The sequence below is a fragment of the Daktulosphaira vitifoliae genome, unplaced genomic scaffold (assembly GCF_025091365.1).
Source record: "Daktulosphaira vitifoliae isolate Bord-2020 unplaced genomic scaffold, ASM2509136v1 Scaffold_4, whole genome shotgun sequence".
NCBI lineage: Eukaryota > Metazoa > Arthropoda > Insecta > Hemiptera > Phylloxeridae > Daktulosphaira > Daktulosphaira vitifoliae.
The window spans coordinates 20,891,151-20,902,131 of NW_026099575.1; the positions used below are offsets into that span (position 1 = coordinate 20,891,151).

The 10,981-nt window shown below is 26.1% G+C and overlaps 2 protein-coding genes across 7 annotated transcripts in view; one reads left to right on the top strand and one right to left on the bottom strand.

The window, feature by feature from the left end:
• The window catches only part of LOC126905604 (E3 ubiquitin-protein ligase MYCBP2-like), a 136,636-nt gene that overhangs the window by 66,655 nt on the left and 59,000 nt on the right, over positions 1-10,981 (bottom strand). The window lies entirely within an intron of this gene.
• The window catches only part of LOC126905605 (uncharacterized), a 46,984-nt gene that overhangs the window by 32,957 nt on the left and 3,046 nt on the right, over positions 1-10,981 (top strand). Inside the window, exons 2-3 of the mRNA XM_050685482.1 lie at positions 7,164-7,598; positions 8,196-8,488. Of these exons, the coding sequence (XP_050541439.1) occupies positions 7,164-7,598; positions 8,196-8,488 (728 nt within the window). The remainder of the gene's footprint in view (positions 1-7,163; positions 7,599-8,195; positions 8,489-10,981) is intronic.

Consider the following 10,981-nt stretch of genomic DNA (forward strand, 5'->3'; position numbering starts at 1 on the left):
CAAATTAAGATATTCTTTTAAGGAGCGTAAAAAATTAAAATTATGGGAGTCTCAAAGAGACAAAAAGTGGTTTATAGGGAACATCTTCCATACATCGTATACACTGAACAAGTTTATAACATTTTTTTTTAGGTATAAATATTTTATCATATACATAGAGAAAAAATTATATTTCCAAGGGGAAATATTAGAAAAGCTAAAGATATATTAATCTATTGCTTAATATTTCATTGTAATTATGATGTATAATGTACATTTAACTAAAAAATACACGCATTCCAAAAAGTACTCCAAATGAATTAAAAAGAAAATCGAAATGAGTGTCGCCTAATGGACATTTTGTTGCGAAAAGTTAGAAAAATAACGAACGCCCTTTAAACAGAACTTCCTCTTAAGTTGCATTACCGTTGGCTATTTCTCGCCGGAAAATATTCAATTACAAACGTTAATGTTCGGCTAGTAGTTGCAACGATGAATGTTGTTAATCTTGTAAAGTTGACGGCGCAGAACTAGGACCATCGTTAATATTAATAAAGTCTAGGTAGTGTTTCCTTTAGAATGCATCACACTTCAGGCGAGGTTTAATAAAATTATTTTCTCAAATATAATTGGTCGAAAATTCATTAAGTGCTTATCTAAGACACAAAGTATTTCAACGATGGAATATGTAATGGCTATCAAAACATTAATTGTTATTAAATATCTATAATTAATAGTCTAAGTATTTAATTTTTTTAATTTTTATACAAAGTGATCCATTTAACATTGACCAGCAAATATCTTATCTTATCTAATATGTGTCTTTACGAGCCATCATAACCGCTGCAATTAACTACCTGTATTACAAGTCTACCCGTTTTATACATATATATAGGTAAAAAAAATCAAAACTTTAAAGTGAAATAACATGCAAACTAATCGACTTAAATGAAAAATTCAAACGCTAAAAATTATAAAAAAAAAAACTCTATCAATATATCTAACTAAAAATATATGTTTCCATTTGAAAAAAAAAAGTTGGTACCCTTTTAAGGCATAAGGGATGAACCTAAAAATTATCTGATCATGGATAAATGTAGAGTTTTATGTAACTAAAATAATTAAAAAAAAAAATTATTAAAATAATAAATAGTTTTTGAGATATTTGCTGGTCAATGTTAAATGGATCACCCTGTAATGAATATAGGACATAGAATTTGATTTTTAAGAAGGAATCTAAAATTAAACTTATGACTGAAATATGGTGATTTACTCTAGTAAATTTTAAATAATGTTAAACAACTATGACCTCAGAGTTAAATAATTTCTCACAATTTACTAACAAATATACGTTTGTATAAAACAACACTCACTACATTAAATTTCATTTAACTGTCAGTTATTTTTAATTGCTTTCTTTAATGAATGTCTAACGCTTTATACTTGACAAAATGGAGACATTTTTTAATGTAACGCGTAAAACAAATAAATGTCATCAAATAGTTTAATTTGTTTTACACAACATTATACTAAATTATTGATTATTTCTAAACAGTGGTAATATATTTTGAGGCAAAGTAACATGAGGTGAATATCTAGGATTATTGAATTATATACTTACATAATGCGATTCTTTTATTTCGAATTACTTAATAAATCAAAAAATTAAAATAATATTAATCATTTTTTCCTATTTCTTTTAGTTACATATTATTTTAAATTCATCAATTATAAAGTATTTGTATGTTCACGCCTTATACTCTATAGGTCAACAAATTTATTTTTCAAATGAGTACATATATAATTAACTAACTTATTATAATATAATGATCTAATACAATAAATAACTATTCAACATCAACTTTTGGACCAATATTTCAGAAGTTATTGTTTTTTTATACCTAGGCAGTTGGAAGAGTGCGGTCGAAAAATGATTAGTGATAAAAATAGCAGCAACCATACCTCACCTCCAGTTTTAATTTTTTTTATTAATTACTGAGACATGGGTCCAAAAGTTGTTATCGACTTGTCGTTTTTTTAATTAGATTATTGTTAAATAAAGAAAGTTATTAATTATGTGCGTTTACAATAAGAAAAAAAGTTGATTCCTTAAATGGTAGAACATAAATATAAAAAATACGTCTTGATTGATAAATTGAAAAAAATATATAACAAAAGAATACCAATTTTATTTTTATTTTTTGATTACAAAGTGAATTATGATAAAATAATCATTGTGTATATACATAACTAGTAATAAAATTATTATTAACAGTATTATACAAATCTAGCTTTCATGCCATCTAAATCCTCGTTATGCCTGTTAGATAATTCATTTATCCAATAGAGTTTATTTATTTTTTTAATTCAAATAAAAATGCTTACTTTATAAAATGCTAATGCTTAATTAAAGTAAACAATGCTTGTGTTGTATCAATTTTTTGTAATATATAAAAGATCAATATTTTTAAAAGATCAATTGAATTTATTTTATTTTCAAATTATTAAAGTATTTAGCATTTAAAAATCCCTGGAAACTTTTGACAGGATGACTTTTTTACACGACTTGATTAAAGATACCAACTATATTTGCAAATGGTTTGATGGTATTATTCATAACTTGTATAAAAGAAAATCTTCAAGCCAATATTGTAAGCTTTATCTCTTTTTTTTAGAAGTGACAAACATGGAAAATCGTTTAAGCTGGAACGTAGTTCTTTTTTAAACAACTACCACCCTTCACCACAAATTCACACCGTCAATAGACACAATGCTCAAAGAGCATAAAAAACCTTCCACCTTCGATAAACATTGGCTTTCCCAAATAATATCATCATCATAAATGCGTTTCTTATCTATAATTAAAATCTTCAAACATAGCGTTGATTCCTCGCCGTTATTAAATGTTCAAATTCTTTTTAGAAAATGAAAACGCATCACGTGTTTGCATTTTAAGTGGTACATTCTATATACTATAAACGAATAAAGTCTTTTTTAATAGGCTATTTCCAATTCTTTTCTTCTTCCAATTCTAAAATTATCTCAATTTTATGTATTTGTGACTTATCAAATAGAAAAAATATACAACAAAACCCCCTGAAAATAACAATGGGGTTTTAAAACTATAACTAAATGATAACCGATCCAGTGCCTCAAATAAAATATAAATTACCTAATTAGACAAGTCTATCAACTCTATTATGTCGATTTAACTATAGATTATATTACAATTTTATAATATCACCGATGAAAGTTATTTTATATTGCTTAATTTACTTACAATAATCCTCAAGTATAATTAAACTTCAATATTTCCTTTTTCAAAGTAAATTATCTTACCTGTAAAAAAAATTTTAAAACAGAAATTAATTTAATCATTGAGTACAATAAAAGTATTATATGCAATTATTCATTTATTTTTGTACAAATTTTAATTTTTTATAAATACAAGATTATTATAATTTTAATCATAATTAACACATGTGAAAGAAAACGTAAAATATTACTGAACTAATTTAACACCGATAAACCTTAATAATTATCTTGTTAATTTATAATAGATGATCCAAAAACTAGCAACTAACTTTCGGACTGAGAAAAGTATAGAGGTAGTTGCTACCACTATACTGCAGCATTGTTTTAGCGTACTCTCGAAATTAATGGCCATTTAAGACACAACTTAATAATAATAAATAAATAACTAGGCAATATATTACTGAGATAAAACGTACTTTACTATCGTACATTAAGTGTTTGTTCGTGCGTTAAAAACAATTAAAAAAAAAATTAAAGTTTTTTAAACAAAATTTTCTGGACAGATTTTTAAATGGAATTTTTTAAATCTCAACACAAAATAAAAATTTGATTTATAGCTATGTAACCACCATCCGTTGTCAGGTGTATAGATTATTCCTACCCGAAAACATTTGTCGTTTAAATACAAATTGGCAACAAACAAATGTTTGCTCGTTACTTTTTTAATTATATTTTTTAACCTCGGGCTTATTGCCAAAACCAAAAGCGGTCGGGAGACAAAAAGAGACGAAAACGTACATTTGACGGCCGCAGTCCGTTGTGTTTCCAAACCATTTATTAAATTATACATACTGTTTCTCTAGCTCCAGCTTTCATTAATGTATACGTGAAAGGTTTCAGAGAAATCACATAAAAGACACAAATTCAAACTAGTTTCAGTAGTTAATGTTAATTTTGATAAACGCACGAATGATTCCTTTGCGACCGAGCATTTTATATAAATTACTGGACCTGGGTCGTTTCCTCGGATTAAATTAATGATCGTCCTCACATTAAAGTGTTTTGGTTCACACATAATTATAACATACACACATACACTTGCGTCAAACCCCATACCCTCTTCATTCATATAATACTCAAATCAGCTATATTTCTTAGAGTCCCTTCCATTCATTTCTAGGTTTATTGTTGGTGTCCCTTAGCCATTCATTTCCGCCATCATAAAATGTACTGACACAACGCTGTTATTTATTTTCTACTTCCGGTACCTTCCGTCGGTGAATATTAATCGCTGACCCGATTTAAATGAACTGATATCAGATTAACTCCCCAATGCAATCAATGGAACACATTAAATTAGTATGGTTTAGTTAGGATATTACATTTTTGAGCTAATATTTATAAAAAAAAACTAAAAATAAATAAATTATATATTATACTGACTTGATATACTTCTATAGAATGTTCAGTAAGTAAGGAAACGAATTTCTATTGTTCTCAATGTTTGTAACAACTGACCTGTTTCCTTATTTACTAAACACCCTGTATATAACAGTCACATAATTTAATAAAATATTAAATAAAAAGCTATATAAAATTAAAAATATATTGTTTAACTATAATTTAATATACTCATGTCGCATAATCATAGGAAACGTGAAGTTTATTGGTAACATTTTGATGGTATTGAATACTAAATGTTAAGATAATTGAGAGTTCATTTTTACAACATAGGTGGTTAAAATTGATTTTTAAAATATGTAAATTATTAAAATACTGTTAAAAATTACAATTATTACATAATAGACAATAAAAGAAAAAAAATGTTAAATGTTTTCACAGTTTTTTATTAGTTTCTGTAACTTAATTTTTAATTTTAAATTACCATTAAGAAATTCTTCAGTTGTTAACTGATAAAATTTTAAATAACTAAAATTTGTACAAAAATTAATTGAAATGAAATGCATTTTTATACTACCAATTTTTACTATAATCAATTATTATATTTTTAGTACTGCTGGTATGATAATTTATAATGGATTTTAAAACAACTAAATTTAGTAGAGTTAATCAAAATAACGACGGTCATGGGCGAAAAGATTCTTTAATACTGCACAACTTATCTAAACTTTTTGTTTTTGTGTATCCATTTGCCCGATGAGTCATTATGCTCTATGGCCCGTGAAATAACCTTATTTGCCAAATGACCCCAGTTTTTCAGTGAAATGGACATCGGTTTTTTTATACTGTTTTATTTTATAAGGTGTTTTTATCCAAAAGCGTGTAAGGAAATGTTTGTGGATGAAGTGGGCGTAAATGGACGTTAGAAATTTATGCTACCATGAAATAATTTCAATTCGATGCAAAAACCTAGAAAAAATAGCATTCGATAAACTTAGGGTTTGTTAGCTAAGCTTTCTGCTTTTTTCCATTAATACGAGATTTTTATCGACATAAAAGTCTATCTAATCTAAAGAAATTGTGATTATCCCTTCATATTGCACGTAAATTTCTAAGAAAGATCGGAAAAAAATTACATATATATTCTATAGGTTGGACAGTGAAAATTATATTCGAATCACGTATTCGAAGAAAATTGTCTAAATATATATGTATATAAAATAAAATACTTCTTCCTGTCTGTAAAAAAGAAAAAGCACATCGTTTCTTTCAATTCCGTTGGGCCTCTTTGAACTATTACGATTTCCTCTGTTCCTTTACTTTATCGCACTCAGTCAACCGATGTACAATTAAACCGGATTTATATGAGTCTTGCTTTTGACGGTAGTAATTTTTTTTGTACAAAAACAGTCACAAGTCTTACAAAGTTACAAGCCATTTTAGTGAACGGTGATAGACCAATCGGCTAATAAAACTCTGACATGGTTCAAAAGTTTGAAAAAATGTTTATATTTTTTAAACTAATTTAATTGATTTTTCAGTAGCATAACAATTTGATAAATTATATAGTTTATCAAATCGCTATAGACAGTTCACTAAGAAGGCTATGATAATGTAATAACGCCTACGCAACTGATTTCAGTATTTTCAAATAAGTTGCAGTTTATATTATATGTTAATTTTATTTATGATTTTATAGAATCGTTATGTTTTTTCAATAAAGTTCTCGAATATTTTCCTTAAATATTGAGTACAGTATATATCTATTTACGTTCTATTATTAATATATACATACATGTTTATTTAAAATATAACAATATGAACATTTTTAAATACAAATATAATAAAACGCACAGGACAGTAAATTTTGAATTTAAAAACTATAATTGAGCATAGTATATTAAATACATGTTGAATACGTTTGAGAACCATCTAAATTGAACTATAATTGATAGTATCGTTATTCTAGTTTGTGTAAACGCGTCTCACCGGTTAAATTGAATCGTAATTTGGGTCTCCGCAATCAATTATGTCCTTAGTAATTTACGTTTTATTGATTGCTTTAGCTTAATGTTATCCTCCTAAGCTTGGAGAGTTCAAGACATACGAGCGTATAAGACCATTTTATATGTTTATAACAATTCATATTACGTTAAAACAATAAACAGTCATACGAAATTAATAACCAACTAGTAGTAAGTTTGTAATCTATAATTTGATGTACATTTAATGTCAATGAACTTTCACAATACAATAAAGTAACATTTACGTCTACCTCATTTTTAAATTCGAATGAACTACAATAAATTATACTTGATATTACTTAATTATTACTTAAAAAAAATGATTAAAAATGCTAACTTTATAAAGGTTTTGTAAATTAAGCATTATTGTGATAGAGAAAAATGGAGAAGCCATTTATTGTAAAACATTTGTTAAAAACCAATCTTCGGATTGAAAAAGAAAAAAAAATTAAGCTACAAATATTTAAAACTTAGAGAACTTATTATTTAATATTTAATTTTTAGAATGTCGTTTGGGAACATGATATCAGCAACAAAAACTTGACTAAATCATTGTCAATGGTATCCTTATCAGGGGAAGGAGACACATCAATTATTATTACCGGAAAAACGTTTTCTCAAGCAGCCAATCTCGTTTCACTTACCATAACGGGATTTGGAGAAGTTAGTATTAAGAAAGAAGGGTTACAGATCAAAAACAAAGGTTTACCCGAATCGGTAATATGGTTAGTTATAAAAAAAGCTCAAAGAGTATACTTAGATTCAGGGTCAATTCAACCTCAAACTGGTGTGGTTGATATTCTCATCGAAGACTGTGATACAGTACGACTGAGCCAACAAATAGTATCTAAGTTAAGAATGTTTACATTTAGAAGAATAGAAAGCTTGGAATTATCCGAAAAAACATTTGTGGAAGCTGCTATCGGTGTTATAGAGCAGGTAAGTCGTTTATCTTTTTTTTTAATCTTAAGTTCATAAACAACGAAAGAGAAAATTACCCTCTTAAATTAATGTTTTGTGCTTACAAAGTTATTCCTAGTTAGTTTAAAGACAAATATGATTCACAAGAAATCATCGTAAAATGTTGCCGTTAAGTGCACGCATGGTGTAAAAGTGGTGTTATTAAAATCGATAATATAAAGGCGAAATTACTTGAGACTAGTATATTTGGAAGTATAAAAACTTTAAAATTAATTACACGAACCATAAATTTCAAGATATTTATAGTTTTAGGGCGTCTTAAAAGTTTAAAAATTATGTTTCACTCTAAAAATCATTTTTTATGAGCCCTATAGGTGTAATGATGATAATAATTTAAAGGGCTCGGCTTCAGTGCTAATGTTTTTTATATTTAAAAAAAAACAAAAATTATTTTATACATTTTTTTTTAGGTTGATGCAATTATTTATATTATAACAAAATCTATATTAATTATAGTTATTTGTTGTTATTATATCGTAATTTATCAATTATTGATAAATTTACACATTATAATTATTACATAATAAAAATGAGTTATACTTTTTTTATTTCTAGATAATTATCGAAAATGTTTTTTTGGATGTTATTCCATCATCAGCGTTTGTTACATCGATTAGTTCAATGTTAATTCGTAATTGTTCAATTGGATTAATAAGCCGAGAAGCCTTTCCCAAGACTATGTTCACTAATATCACTTTAGTTCATACAACAATAGGAAGAATAGAAAGTCACGCTTTTAGGGAATCTGCTATAATGGATAACTTACGGATGACTAGATGTAGAGTACAAAATTTGGAAAAAGGAGCAATCATGGCTGCAGTGACTGATATATTTTTCGAACAATCAGAGTGAGTACATTTTAAATTTTTATCATATTTAACCATAAATAGCTATATAACTACAGAAGAGAGAGATTCACCCTTTGTATTGGGTACAAATTTAGTAGGTATATACTTTTTTTTTAATGATATAATTTATTTGGTACTAATTTTTAAGCCCAGTATAATTGAATATACAATAATTTTAAATTTACATTTGATGAAAAGGGTTTATGGAGGTTATTTAAATGAAAAATTATTACTGTAGTATAATTTATGGGCAAAGTATTATTTAAATTTATCATAATTAGAAAAATGCTGTGACTTTTATAGGGAAAAAGGTTATTGCACTACTTTTTTATGAAAATATACAACTTTCATGTTCAATATAAGATTACTGTACATGCCACTTTATAAAAATAGGAAAGGTCTTAGAAAACTCTACATAATTAATAAATAAAAAAATAACTTTTTATGTATATGTATAATACCACTACAAGGCGATTCTTTTTACGCTAGCCATTCAATGCTTCGATGCGAAGCTGAGAAGATCTTATCATTATGTAGTGATGTAAGATAGAAACATTTAAATGCGCATTGATAATATAAAATGTTTTAATCGTGTATGCTCCGTTAATAAAATATATTAACACTGTTAATATTTCATTAATAAATGGTTAAGGTATTAATAATAAATATAGTATTTTTATTATTGAGATTTTAAAACAGAAAAGAATCTTTGAAGAACACATTATCTTCCCCTCGAATCCATCTGACCATTTATCAAGTTCATGGCAATATAGGAAATTTGCTCCGTGCAAAATAATCAGCGATAATATATTGTACTAAGTTTAGTACATACATCACTTCCGTGTCACCGCACTAATTAGCTTCTCTGTGAGTGAATTCCTACACAAATACACTCGACTATTGCAAAGTTTTATTTCATTATAATTCTTACTTGACAGTATATGAGTGGTGAACAAAAAAGTGTGTTATGAGGAAAGGGTAGAATTAAAAAGAGTGAGTATTCTAATGGAAAGTGACATGTTTCAAAAAAGTAATTTGTGTATTCAACACTCAAAACATGTATAGAAGTATGTATGTACCATTGAGTGTGTGTATGATTCATTAAAACATTGGATTGTGCTGTAATAATCTGTCCGTAACAATGTAGCTGAATTTTTTTTTACACATGTATGTGAAATTTAAAAATGAAATACTTGTAGAGCCCTAAGCAGGTTTTTATAAAACAATAAACTGAAGAATGATGTAGTATAAATAAAATTATGAAAAAAATATATATATATATATAAAACATCGTTAAATATAATTATTTGCAATATTCTAAAGATTATAGATCAGTTTACTAAAATTAAAATTTTAAAAACAAAATATCAAATTTCAATCTTTTTTGAATTTTGTAATTAAATTATTTTTTTACAATCAAAGGAATCCTTTTAATGTAAAAACAAATTAAAAGTAATTGTGTAAATTTCATTAAAAATTGATTTTTCTGGGTAAGCCAAAAATTTAAACAGCATTAACTTGCAAATTTTTTAATTAAATATTTCATGATAGCCTTAATTGTTTTTGAATAAAAACATTGTTTGTTTTAAAAAAAACAAAAAAACATCATTAAAATTATAATATACTTCTTATTTTCCTCTAGACACTGGAACATATTCTAAGCTTTTGTTTTTCAAACTTTTATTCTTCTCAAAAGTGTTTATCAGCAGTTTTATTTACAGAAAACTTTGTATAAAATCCTCCTTTCTTTTCACAGATAAATCAAAAGAAAACTTAATCTTAAACTAAAATATACCTACTATTCAGTTTAACGTAAAAATTAATAGCGTAAAACCTTTTTAAATTAGGATATCAAAACTTTTACTAACTAAACAAAGTGATTTTTAATTTATATTTTACTATCTTTATTTTATCACAAATTATAATTCACAATATATTTCTTATCCAATAATATTATGTTTTTCAATGAACTTAAACATTTTTTCTTTCGAATATAGAAGAAAGTTAATTATTTTTTCTTTCTGTATACCTGCCCGAATGTCTGTGTTTCTATTAATTTTTCTGTCTAATACGAATCCCTATTATCATTAGTCATTTCATAGTAAATTCCGAAATGCATTACTTTTGACCAAATTGAATTCACTACCGTATCTAAGTTGTACATAATTTATTTAAACACAAGTGTGAATTCCACATTTGTTAGACCATTTTAAAATAGATATCAACTAAAATGATTATTCTTTGTTTTAAAAGCACTCGTCCATGAGCAGTAATGTATAGTGTAAAATTATGGCTCTAATATATTACTTATTCGAATAACTTACAAGAAATTCTGAAAGCTAAATGATATTTAGATTTCATATACTAAGTTGACAACATTTGCATTTTCTCTAAGCTTGATTATGAAGTTTAAATGATTTAATTAAAGTTTGTATTTAAGTAATATCGCGTGGGCGTGTTTGATATTTAATTATAATTACAATCTTAATCTGT